The sequence below is a fragment of the Brachypodium distachyon genome, chromosome 4 (genome assembly GCF_000005505.3).
Source record: "Brachypodium distachyon strain Bd21 chromosome 4, Brachypodium_distachyon_v3.0, whole genome shotgun sequence".
In the NCBI taxonomy this organism is placed as follows: domain Eukaryota; kingdom Viridiplantae; phylum Streptophyta; class Magnoliopsida; order Poales; family Poaceae; genus Brachypodium; species Brachypodium distachyon.
The window spans coordinates 7,050,624-7,063,259 of NC_016134.3; the positions used below are offsets into that span (position 1 = coordinate 7,050,624).

General features: G+C 44.0%; 2 protein-coding genes, 1 long non-coding RNA gene and 1 other non-coding gene across 4 annotated transcripts in view; all 4 read left to right on the forward strand.

The window, feature by feature from the left end:
- LOC112272514 overlaps positions 1–1,138 on the forward strand; it is an 8,966-nt gene extending 7,828 nt beyond the window's left edge. The window contains exon 3 of the long non-coding RNA XR_002966453.1: positions 1,121–1,138. This is a non-coding gene — a long non-coding RNA (uncharacterized LOC112272514). The remainder of the gene's footprint in view (positions 1–1,120) is intronic.
- Positions 1,139–5,687: 4,549 nt separating this feature from the next.
- Positions 5,688–8,761, forward strand: LOC100842276 (15-cis-zeta-carotene isomerase, chloroplastic). The gene is made up of 4 exons (XM_003576591.4): positions 5,688–6,279; positions 7,655–7,801; positions 7,891–8,100; positions 8,239–8,761. Exons 1-4 carry the CDS (start codon positions 5,809–5,811, stop codon positions 8,572–8,574), a joined length of 1,164 nt encoding a protein of 387 aa, XP_003576639.1. The 5' UTR covers positions 5,688–5,808; the 3' UTR covers positions 8,575–8,761.
- MIR5181B (microRNA MIR5181b) lies at positions 6,899–7,049 on the forward strand. The gene has a single exon (NR_126905.1). It is a non-coding gene; the product is annotated as a microRNA MIR5181b (primary transcript).
- Positions 8,762–10,227: 1,466 nt separating the features above from the next.
- On the forward strand, positions 10,228–12,093 carry LOC100844108 (wound-induced basic protein). The gene is made up of 2 exons (XM_003576596.4): positions 10,228–10,388; positions 11,704–12,093. The coding sequence occupies exons 1-2, from the start codon at positions 10,315–10,317 to the stop codon at positions 11,774–11,776; spliced, it is 147 nt and encodes a 48-aa protein (XP_003576644.1). The 5' UTR covers positions 10,228–10,314; the 3' UTR covers positions 11,777–12,093.
- The last annotated feature ends 543 nt before the right edge of the window (positions 12,094–12,636 follow it).

The following is a 12,636-nucleotide window of genomic DNA, read 5'->3' on the forward strand; positions in this document are numbered from 1 at the left end:
GAGCCTCTGGAATAACTAGTGAATTACAGCTACATCCCTTTTCCAAATTGTTGTACAATGCCATTGTACACAATTCCTGTCTTCTTTTCCATATCGTAATTTTCTTCTTAGAAATTTTAGTAAATTTGAAAGAAATTGTATTGAGAAGTAATCTCTATGGAGTTAGAGACGCATCCATTTGCGTCTTATAGGAAATGGCTCGCAAATCGCTATTCCACCTTTTAGGTATCGTGAAAAGTGATACCTGTGAAGATCGTGCATTTCAGTCAAATTCAGATCCGTTTGTTTTTTTCTTAAGAATAAGAAAGAAGAATCTTATGGAAATGGAATAAGGTTTGATCCTATTCATGGGGATTCCGTAAATATGCCATTCCAAAAATAGAAACAATCGGGGCGCGTTTGTTTTGGGTACAAAATGTCACAGGTTCAAATCCTGTCATCCCTACCTATTACTTATTTCTTCGATATCTTTCTCGAAACAAACAAAAAGGAAAAGAAAGAGAAAACAAAAATCATGATCAACTAAGCCCTCTCGAGGGCTTGCTTAAGAATAAGAAAGAAGAATCTTATGGAAATGGAATAAGGTTTGATCCTATTCATGGGGATTCCGTAAATATGCCATTCCAAAAATAGAAACAATCGGGACTTTTCGGAGATTGGATGCGGTTACTAATAACATAGAAATCACACGTGGAAGGGGTGGCCAATTAGCTAGAGCAGCAGGTGCTGTAGCGAAACTTATTGCAAAAGAGGGTAAATCAGCCACTTTAAGATTACCATCTGGGGAGGTCCGTTTAGTATCCCAAAACTGCTTAGCAATAGTCGGACAAGTGGGTAATGTTGGGGTGAACCAAAAAAGTTTGGGTAGAGCCGGATCTAAGTGTTGGCTAGGTAAACGCCCCATAGTAAGAGGGGTAGTTATGAACCCTGTGGACCACCCCCATGGGGGCGGTGAAGGGAAAGCCCCCATTGGTAGAAAAAAAACCACAACCCCTTGAGGTTATCCTGCGCTTGGAAGAAGAACTAGGAAACAATTTCAACGAAATCTTTCAATTTCTCATTTTATTATGTTCAACTTTATGTATTCCTCTATCCGTAGAGTACATTGAATGTACAGAAGCTTTACTGTTCCCTGGGACGGTTGGGCTCGGGGAAGGGCGCGGGAGAGGCGGCTCGTCTGGGCGAAGACGATGGGGGCGTCGGCGCAGCTTGGGGGTGACAATGGCGTTGCCTAGGACGACGAAAACGCGGCGGCGGCGGCGAGGCTTCGAGTCCGGGTCGACGGGGAGCTGCGGTGCTCAAAACGAGAGAAGAGACGCGTCAGCAGATGCGTGAAGGTGAGGGGAGAACAAAGAGGCAAGCGGCGGCGGAGCTTGACCTTTCTGTCGCCGGCGGTGACCAAGAAACGCGGCAGCATCCGTGCGGCTCTGACGAGGAATTTCAGTAGCGTGGGCGCGTGAGAGAGGGGGCAAGCAGAGGGGAAAGACGCGGGGGTGCTCTGGCTTTATAATGATGCGCTCGGCAAGGGAGCGAAGCACGGAGGGGACGGCGCACGGTGATGGCGGCGGCGACGGCGCGCGGGGATCACGCCGTGACGCGCGGGCGCTTTCCCTAGGGGGAAGACGACCCCGACAGCTGGGTCCCACCTGTCGGTGGCTCACGCGGCGCGCGCTGGCCACTGGGCTGCGGGTCGGGCGCGGGTAAGCGGGCCGGCCCAGTTGGGTCGGTCCGATTCTTTTTTTTTTCTTCTTTCCTTTTCCTTTTTTTCCTTTTCTGTTTTTCTTTTATAACTTTTGATTTTGAACTCCAAATTGATTCAAATAAATTTCAGAAAATTTGTAAAATCATATTATAATATGATTCAACTTTTGGGACTAGTTTCCCCTCAAAATAAAATATATAAAAATACATTTGACATATAAATGCCTTTAGGGCTTTATAGCTATTTGAATAAAATAGTTTTTCAACTCCAAATTAAATATTAAAAATTATGGGGTAGCTCATTTATGCAATAAACCCCTTTTTCTAGATGAACCCTATAGGTTTAAAATTCAAAGCTCAAATGGGTGAAAAACCTAAGGTTTAAAATGAAGTACAACCTTTTCAAAGCCTTGATTCAAAAATGCAATTGTGGCATGATGCTCATGAATACAATGCATATGAAAAGTTTAAAATTTTGGGATGTTACAAAAAAGCTACTGTTGGTGACTCGGTGGTTTTCCTAAAGAATTTGGTAGATACTTTGGAGGGTGTAAGAGATTTGCAACACAATGTTGATAGCAAAGAGAAAGCTCCGATGCTCTGCAGCCCACCCAAGCTGGTGGCCACTGCCACTCCCTGCACTAGCAATTGGAGCCGACCACCCCCTGGCTGGCTCAAACTGAACACCGATGCGGGTTTTGACCCACAGACTCAAGATGCTACCTGGGGAGCGGTGTTAAGAGACAACTTGGGAAATGTGTTGTGGTCTGCGTGGGGTAATCTGGGCAGAGTTTCTTCTGCACTAGTGGCCGAAAGCCTTGCTTGCTTAAAGGGATTAATTGCTGCTCATATCGACCCAGGAAGGAAACTGGAGGTCGAATTTGATTGTGCCAACCTTGTGTCTGGTTTGTGCATGAAGACTCTTAATCGATCAGAGATAGCCGGAATCATCGGCGACATAAAAAATCTTGCAGGACACTTCGCCTCAGTGACGTTTCACAACGTTGATAGGGCTGGCAATGGCGTGGCACATGAACTTGCGAAATTAGGCCGCACTGTCCAGTCAGACCTCTTGTTAGGCTATGATGTACCCCACTGTGTGTTACCCTCTCTTGTCTCAGACTCACGCTTGTACGAGGGTGATTGATTCTTAATATATCCAGGTGTTTTCCTTTCAAAAAAAAATAGTTGTTCTTCGCAACATGTTCAGCATCAGTAGGTCTTCCTGGAGCAAAGGCCACCTCGTCATCCTTCTTCTTCATCGTCCTGCTTCTTGTCCTTCGTCTCATGATCTCATCTTCCTCCTGGGACGGTGGGTGTGTCCAGCTTCTTCCCCTATCCAGCCGTGCTTGGGTTTTTCATGGTGCTGCAAGGCCTCGGCCTGAAGCATTAACTTCGTTCTGTCAATGAATCATGAATCAATTGTCAGTGTGTAGTTCAGGGGATACATCATCAACATGTTTGGAGCCTATTGGTGTTTTGGGAGCTACTCCTCCAATCCTAAATTGCTGTCGTGGTTTTAGTTTAGGTTCGGAGGGAGTAGCTTAGGTCAATTGGTAAATTATTTGAAATTGCATTTGCATGTCACTATGGATCATGGGCGAATCCAGTGGGAGCCTAAATTGCTGTCGTGGTTTTAGTTTAGGTTCGGAGGGAGTAGCTTAGGTCAATTGGTAAATTATTCGAAATTGCATTTGCATTTCACTATGGATCATGGGCGAATCCAATGGGAGTGACGTAGGTGATGGCACACCCTAAGGAAATGCAAAAAGATTTGTACCCGGTAATAGTACATGTACATCAAGCCTTAACTATTCTTGCAAATAGGGTTTTATGCTTTTGGAAATGTGGAGTGAACTGTAAATTGATGTTTTAAAAACAGTGAGCTACTTTTTGTAAAAAAAATATATATGATATCTTACCGGAACTATCTGTAATTATCTTTTGCGAACCCGTTTGGAACGCAGGATTTCAAAACACGGGAAAGAGAAAAACACATGAATAGAATAGGAATGCCGGTGGAAAACAGAGGATTGAAAAATACAGAATTTTTTTCATAGTGACCGTTTGGAACACAGGAAACTCACAATGCATGAACCTATGAAATCCCTTTTAAGCAATCATAATTATTTCCGTAACTTTTGTATTTAGGGGTGAATTGCATTTCTCATATAGTACCGAATTTCCCTAACGAGTAGACTGGTCATGCATATTAATGACATGCATGTGAGGTCTTTAGATTAGAATATCAAAAAATAATGGTGTCTTGATGTGATGACTGTGTACGTGTACGTCTTCTCTGATCGCCGACAGGTGCAGCTAGTGCAGCTAATGAAGAACAAAAACACCATTGTTTGCCTCGATCAACATAACGGAAGGAAAAACTGAGATCTGGGCGGATGTTTCATTTCTTTGGTTTCCCTTTGAAAAACTGGGGCTTATTCGGTTTGGAGGAAATAAAGCATATGAAAAGTAGGTGGCAATTGCCAAACTAAGGATTGAGTTTGCCTCATTCTTTTGAAAAAAATAAGGTTGGACTAGATGTCGAGTTTCCTTCATAAAAACATGAAATGAATAGTATTTCCTCCGTTTCATAATTCTTGTCTCAAATTTGCCCCAAAATAGATGTATCTTCTATTTCTAAAAGCTGTTTAGATACATGTAATATTTCGACAAGAATTATGAAACGGAGGGAATATTCTAAGGATTTGTTTTGCTCATTTCCTACGAACCGAATGCATCTTCCCATGGAATCCCAAATTTTGTGTTTTTTCTTTGAAATTACTCCAAACGAATGAGCCATGAGATCTTGATGGATGTTTCATTTCCTTTGATTTTCCTGTGAAAACGGTAGTAGAGGAAACTTTCCTTTTTTCAGGATGGATTTCTGTGTTCCAAACGGTGTTTAGGAATTCTTTTGCTCCAAATCTATACCTATCTAAAAAATACGGACCGTTTCCTTCACCGTCGTCTGTCAAACTTCCCAAAAAATTTGTGGGCCCCCAAAATTGCATGTATATTAGGCCTACTAAGCTGACTAGCCCGTTACCTGTACCAAATTGGATTGGAACTACTAAGCCGGCTGGCCTGTTACCTGCACCGAATTGGACTGTAACTCCACAAGGGAATCCATCGCAAGCAGGATCGTCACGAGAGTCGGGCAATAACTCCGAATCTGATGAGAAAACGATCGCTCCGCCGAAACACTACGGGAGTCGGAAGATGAGACTTGATCGGGCACCTATCGGGCAAGGAACCGAAGCCACGGCCGTCCCCTCTGTCTCCCAGGTGCGGCCACGGCTGGTCCCCTCTTTCGTTTCCCAGCCACGGCCGTCTCCTTCTAGGGCTAAATTACACGAGGAGAGGACAAATTGTTAGAAGAAGCTAATGAGACAGACTGCGAGAGAGAATGGTGGCGGCGGCTATGGCATAGTAGAGAGAACATCCAGTTGCCAAAACATAAATTTGTTGCCTCTTCTAACTCTTTTGTTTTAACGGGTGAAGTGAGATAGTGGAGAGAACTAAAAAAAATTAAGTGAATCACTCTCGAAACTTTTTTGATCGGGTGATGTTATATAATTTTTAGAAAAAAATGTATTGTTCTATTTTAAGAGGCTAGAGTATAGAGACTCAGTCTTCGGAAGAAAACTTTTTTAAATAAATATTTGGTGATCGAAAAAAAGTTGCAACGCACGGATTTCCTTAAAAATACCATGTTCCAAACGGGGCCTGCAATTCCACCGTCCACCGTCCGGACTCCCCCGTCATTCCGTCAATCAGCCTTTGTTTGCCGCCTCCAGGCCGGCTCTCCGGTCCAAATTAACTGCCGGCAACAGTCCCAGTTACCCTCCGGGCGCCGTTGCTCGCGTCGCACCCTCGTGCGTCCGGAACCCGCCACGTCCGGCCGCCCGGCGCCCGCCAACGTCAGGAGAGCACCACGCTCCAAACACCGCATCCTCTGTTCCTCCTTCCGCCCCCTCCTCAAAGATGCCGCCACCACTCTAACCCCACGCGCACCCCCCCACCACCACCGCCCACCGCCACCACTAGCCCCAACAAGCTCCATCGACCAGCTCCGCCCCCACACCACCACCCCCCGCGCCGGCCATGGCTTCCCACCTCCGCCTCCACCTCGCTGCCGCCCCGCCGCCGCTCCTCCACCACCACCACCAGCGCCTCCACCGTCTCCGCCTCCCGCGGCCGCCGCCAAACCCACCCTTCCTCAATCACCCACCCACAGCATCACCACCATCACCCTCCCCTCTGCTCCCCCGCCTCCTCTCCTCCTCCTCGTCCTCCTTCCCGGCCCGCGCGAGGGGGGGCTCCTCCATCGGCGGCGTCGACGAGGAGGAGGAGGACGGTGAGATTGAGGGGGAGGCTAGCGGGGGAGTGGGAGGCCTCGTGGGTGAGGACTCGGCGGTGTTCCGGCTCGGCGACCAGCGGGTGGTGTCGTGGGCCTACTTCGGCGGGATACTCGCCGTCGTGCTCTACGGGCTCAACGTGCTTTGGATCGACCCGGCCACCGGGTTCGGGACCAGCTTCGTTGACGCCGTCGCCGCCGTCTCTGATAGCCACGAGGTGCGCTCTACAGGATCCTCTCTCTTACTTATTGCTCGGCGATTAATTCAGTCCGTTTGCTCTTGTGCGAGCTAGCTGCTGATTAGTAAACTCCTGAATGTTCCTGACGGATTGGGTTAGTTTGCGTTGGTTCTGCTTTCTTCTTGCCTGTATTGCTAGAGAATGTGTGGTTTTTGCACCTTGGTGCCTGAATGACTAGAAGAACTGAGATGCGTATATTGCTCGTGAATGTGATCCTTGCAGTCTTCTGCCCCGCAATTGCATGATCTTCTGTTTTGCCACGAATTTGAATCAGCGTGTATAGCAGTAGCTGAGCAATAGAAAGCTTAGAACACGAAGAACCAAAAAGCACAACAGCGCAGCTAAACTGTACAGGCCTGCTACTACCCAATTAATGTAACAGTTTTGAGTTTATGCAATACCATGCTTCAGATGATCGGCAGTTTTCAATTTAAATGGAATCCAGTTGTCACTTTACGATCAAAATGTCCTTCATATTTTCAATCCTATCTTTATACTCCATAAAAGACTTAATTGGTGCCGGCGGTCCGTCATCTTTGGGTTGCATCACATGATTTTATTTTATTATTTATCATATTACTTATTGAATTGACACAAACCGTTAAGATGAAAATGAACATGAATTATACTCCGATCCATAATAAGTGTCGGGGATTTAGTACATTAGCATAACTTTGTACTAAATCTCCGACAGGCCGACATTTATTATGGATCGGAGGGAGTATGATTTGAGATAGTAGGTAATCAAAAAGAACAAATATATCATTTTAAACATGTATTTCGTAGTTTGTAGTCACACACGGGTATGCTGCTAGTAATTCAATAATAACCAAGTAAAACCTTCTTTTGCATGCATGCCGGGCGTGAATCACATTTTCCGAGACAAAGTAAGTGCTTGACTGTCTATTCTTGCGGGACTATCTTTTAAATTTATTTGTTTCCCAAGTGCCTATATTAACTCACACTGTTGGAGTGTTGGTATGTCCATCTTAATTTTGTTGTACTGTACATAGTGAATCATAGCAGCTCTTTGATACTAGGGATATAAATATGTAATTAATATCGGAACACTTGTGTGTAAGCTGTCGAAAGAAAAACATATATAAAAAATGTCATCAGATCATCTACCTACAGATCAGTTCTCAAGACTAGGGATAAATCAAGTCTTTCTTCTCTGTTCGTTTGTTTGACTGTTCATTTTCTGGATGGTAGAAATACATTTAACATCTTCTGTTTTGGGAAAGGAACAATTAACAACTTGTATGTTAATATGTTAACTCTGCTATGTACTTGTTAGCTTTGCGAATTGTAGCCCTGTGATTACATATTCTTACCCTCTGTCTTCTCATTGCAGGTCGTTTTGTTGCTCCTTACCATCATTTTTGCTGTAGTCCATAGCGGCATGGCAAGCTTGCGTGAAACTGGTGAGAAAATAATAGGGGAGCGAGCTTATCGCGTGCTGTTTGCTGGAATATCACTGCCTCTAGCAGTTAGTACTATTGTGAGTGTTTGGCATGGTTTTTTTCTTCTGACGGATGGTGTCTAAATTTCTAAACCATCCTGTATCTTATAAACTGTCCTATCTTGCAGGTCTACTTCATAAATCATCGTTATGATGGTATTCAGTTGTGGCAAGTTCAAGGCATCACAGGCATTCATGAGCTTGTTTGGCTCTCGTCCTTCATCTCATTCTTGTTTTTATATCCTTCTACTTTCAATCTTTTAGAAGTGGCAGCTGTGGACAAGCCAAAATTACACATGTGGGAAACTGGAATAATGCGCATCACCAGACATCCACAGGTAGTTTGCTGAAGGCCATGCTTATAAGATATATTTTGGTCATGAAATTGTTTTCTGCTTGGAAATTTGAAGCTATTTGTGCATCTTGTTAAATACATGCTCTATCCTGTAGCATTTTAATCAACATTTATCTTATAGTTTGTAGGGCAGGTAATTTGGTGCTTAGCTCACACCCTATGGATGGGCAACTCAGTTGCTGTTGCGGCTTCCGTTGGGTTAATTGGTCACCATCTGTTTGGTGTTTGGAACGGAGATAGGAGGCTGGCATCACGCTACGGTGAAGCCTTCGAGGTTTTGAAGAAGAGGACTAGTGTTGTGCCGTTTGCTGCAATTGTCGATGGTCGGCAGAAACTGCCGGAAGATTATTACAAGGAGTTCATCAGATTACCTTACATCACAATCACAGCTTTAACTTTGGGGGCCTACTTTGCACATCCGTTGATGCAAGCGTCCAGCTACCAACTTCCCTGGTAGCAAATGTAGATTGATGTACATATGACACTTATTTCTGAAACATTTCCACGAACAGAAACAAAAGAAATAGATATGCAGTGGTTATACAGTATGCCATATGCGCCTCATGATGTTTACACTTTGCCATTGTAATACTGGCCTGTTTACTTGTTTGCTAAATGGAGGGCTACAGAAAGTACCTAGCTGATGCTGCAGATGAAAGCTCAGGTTCAATATGATTGCCACTGCAGGTTGACAAACCATTGCACGAATTGTGCATGCAGAGGTCTAGGAGAGTTTTCATAAATGTGTTTAAATGATTGCAGGTTCTATCTTTTATCTATTCCGTTTTGAGATTTAATGGTTAGAATTGAAAGTTTTCAAGTTTTCACTGAATAGATGTTTTTGCCTAATACATCTACTTATTTCTACTAGAAATACTTGTGTTATAATATAATTACATTATGTTTGTATATATTACATAATATATACATATAAAGATAATTGTTGAGCATTCCACCACATTCAGACCACCTATCTGAATTGAGACAGACTCATTTTTAGTTGTTTCCCATCCGTGCACAACCAAATAGCTTGAATTTCTGAAACTTTACTAAGCAATACTGCACTCCCCAAACAGCCCTTCGGATTTGTCTTTTAAAGAAACCCCCCTTAGAAATTTTGAGGGCCTAGATATAGAAAGATAATTTATGTTTAGGTTATGATGAGCACACAATATAATCCTCCCAAAACTCTTCGTGATTATATAACTATATTTATTCATGAACAGTGTGAGTGGTACATGTTTTTAATTACAATACAAGAAAGACGACTCCTTTTACATTGATTTTTTTCGAACAAATGTTTATGCAAACCAAAACAATAGTTACCAAAATTTATTGTTAATCTCAGGGCTAGTCTACAAGAGTTTTGAATTCTTAGCTCGCAAAATAAAAGTTTAGAATCTTAAGCTAGTTTTGGGCTTTTGGCATTGCTAAAGGCCTGAAGTGTTGGTAGCAGGCCGGGCTGCAAAGGAATCAGGCCGTAGAGAAATGGTGGGAGTACTCCTGGCCATCGGGCCGACCCGGCACGGCCCGGCACGGGACGGCACGGGACGGCACAAAATGGGCCACATCTGAGGAAAAAGCCTGGCCCGTGGACATTTCGTGCCTGGCCCGGCGACACGGAAGTCCGAAGGCCTGAGAAAGGCATGGTCGGGCTGAATAGGCCTGTTAGGGCTGTTTTGGCCCATTCGTTCTGCTGGGCGCTCTGGCTTCGTGGGCTTCGTGCTGCGCAAGGCTCCGTTGGCCCGTTTTCTCGCCGCGTGGACTGCTCTTGGCCCAAAATGCCAAAACTCCGCCTCGTGCTTTCCGGGTGCCGTTCGTGCGGTCATGCCGCTTCGAGGAAATCTGATGCCTCATCCCAGCCAAGCTTATTTTCCGTGACATCCCGTTCCGGGCGATCTCGTGCCGTTCGTGCCGTGCCGGGTCCGTTCCCGTGCTGTGCTTGTCCCGATCTCAGGAAAAAACCTGTCACGTGGTGGGCTTCGTGCCTGACCAGCCTGATTTGGCCCGTGCCGTGCCGTGGCGTGGGCCGTGCTTTTCTGGCGTGCCTCGGCCCGATGGCCAGGATTAGGTGGCAGCGCCGCCGGTGCCACGTATAGAAAGCTGCCTCTGGAATTCGACTCCCAAACAAATCTTCCATCTCCCCCAAACCCTAGCCAACAATTGCATCGGCGGCGGCGAAGAAAGAAGAAGGAAGATGATCTACGACGTGAACTCTCCCCTGTTCCGCTCCTTCCTCAGCCAGAAGGGCGGCGCCTCCTCCGACAAGAGGTAACCTCCTCCCCTAGCTCATCCGAGAAGCCCCCGTCTCTCCACGGATCACCTATTGTTCCATTTCCCCCGTTCTGTTTTCTCGATTCGGTTCCACGGCCGGTTCCTTCGTACTAGTCCACGATGTAAAATATCCTCAGAACTTTTTCTTCTCGATTTTTGCCGGTTCTCTCGGCTGCGTCTGATTTGTGCATGTGTCGTTTGCCATTAAGGATGGTGTGCGCGAGAAACCATAGTATTTCTGCAATTCTCCAAATTTCTGTCTTAAAACCCTTTCTCTCCTTTTGATGATTGTATTACTTCGTCATATGGGTTCGCACTGAGAACAATTGTTTGGGAATCATAATGGTCTTCTGAGTTTAGTCGAAAGCTAACTTTTAACATCAATTATGCAGACACGATGCCATAATTTCACTGTTAGCGTGTTGTAAGAGAAGTTGTGACTACGAGTAGCTGCTCTTTTCATATGTGGTAAATGAACCACATGATATGAGATGACATATACATCTCCCTTTGACAGTGTATGGCAAGCCTGTAGAATAATCTTAAATTCCATACCTGCTTAGGAATCATACTTTTTGTTTCAAATATTTTAATATCCTTCTAGGATTTAATGTGGAACCAAGGTGCACTATTACAGTGCAAAGAAAGAACCTATCTTATTGGACGCCTGTTTTAATCTGGAACAGTATAGGATGTTTAAACTGATATGAATCTGGAACAGACAGTATTAGGATGTTTAAACTGATATGATGCCCATACTTGATTGCATAGACTTGAACTGTACTGAATTAATTTTGCACTGCTATATGACCACAAGCATACAATATTACAGAGCCGTTTTGTACTGAGGAAACTGAGGTTGTTTGTGTTCTATAATTTTAGAAACTACCCATTGTTTAGGTAGCTCCCCTTACTCCCATCCAACTTCAAAAATCATGTTAGTTGCAACATGCCATTGTGAAAGACCAATTTTAATTTTACAGTATCGCACTTCACTTAGAAAATTAATACTTTTAATTGAAAAGGCTGAACTTTAATTTGTTGGTATGGTGAAATATCATTTAGTATGTGCTAAATATTATGTTTAGTTTAAAGCTCATTGTCAACCTTAATTTTAGTTTTTGTGTGTGCACTTAAGCTTAGCATAAGAGCATTGTTTTGTTTGCGTCGTGTTTCCTGAGGCTTCAAAGTGTCGTTGTAATGGATAATGGATGTTTCAGTTTGGTGTATATCAAGTGTTATTACTACTAGCTGTATTTTCTATTCTATTGTTATATTTGTTGTGACCCTTTTGGCCTACTGATGATAACAGGAAAATGGAGGAGCAAAAGCCAAAGGACCAGAGGTTCAAGGCCAATGAGAACAAGCCTGTAATGAATGAGTGAATGGTGTCCGAACCATCTGGTGGATCTATGTCAACATGAGTGGTGTGAGCATTCGCTGGATCTTTTAAAAACTTAATCTGTGCTATTTGAAATTAGTTGAACTTGACCATTGTGTTGCTGTGTGGTGGAATGATAAATTAGAGCATTTTGCCTCATGATCTGTTCTGTCATGGTTTGGTTGTCACCCCCCTGTTTTTGGTCATCGCCCTTTTCCTGTACCGTTACGCCAAAGAGACTTAATTATGAGTGTAGTTGCTCCTTTCGTTGAGCTTGCCTTTCTGATATGTATGGAAATGGTGTGGCAGAAGCTTGTTGTACATATCAGCTACTTCTTGCCGATGGAGGATCGCCTCATGTACCGAATTTGGTGCTCACGGGGGCACTTAAGGTGATTCTTTTTAAGGTGATTCTTTGTATGGAGATCATCGGTGGCAAACAGCAATAATCAGCATGACGATTGTGCTGGAGCAAAGGTTTTGAGACTTGTGTCCATTCGGGTATTTGTGAGGAGAACCCATTGTCATCTCCGTGCAAATGCGGATGGAAGATATCATGGTATCTTTGGATACTTATTTGTCTTTTTTGTTTGTCTAGTTCACTATTCCTGTTCATTTTAATTATACTTTACACATATGATATCATGGTATCTTTGGATACTTATTTGTCTTTTTTGTTTGTCTAGTTCACTATTCCTTTTCATTTTAATTATACTTTACACATACATATATGATATAAACATCATCCGTTTGCTGTGCAATCGCTAGATTAATGCAATCCTGCAATCAAAGTGATCAGAGCCGTGCGATCCGTGACCTGTGGCTGGGACGCTCGTGCGGAGCTCCCGCCTCCACTTAACTCAG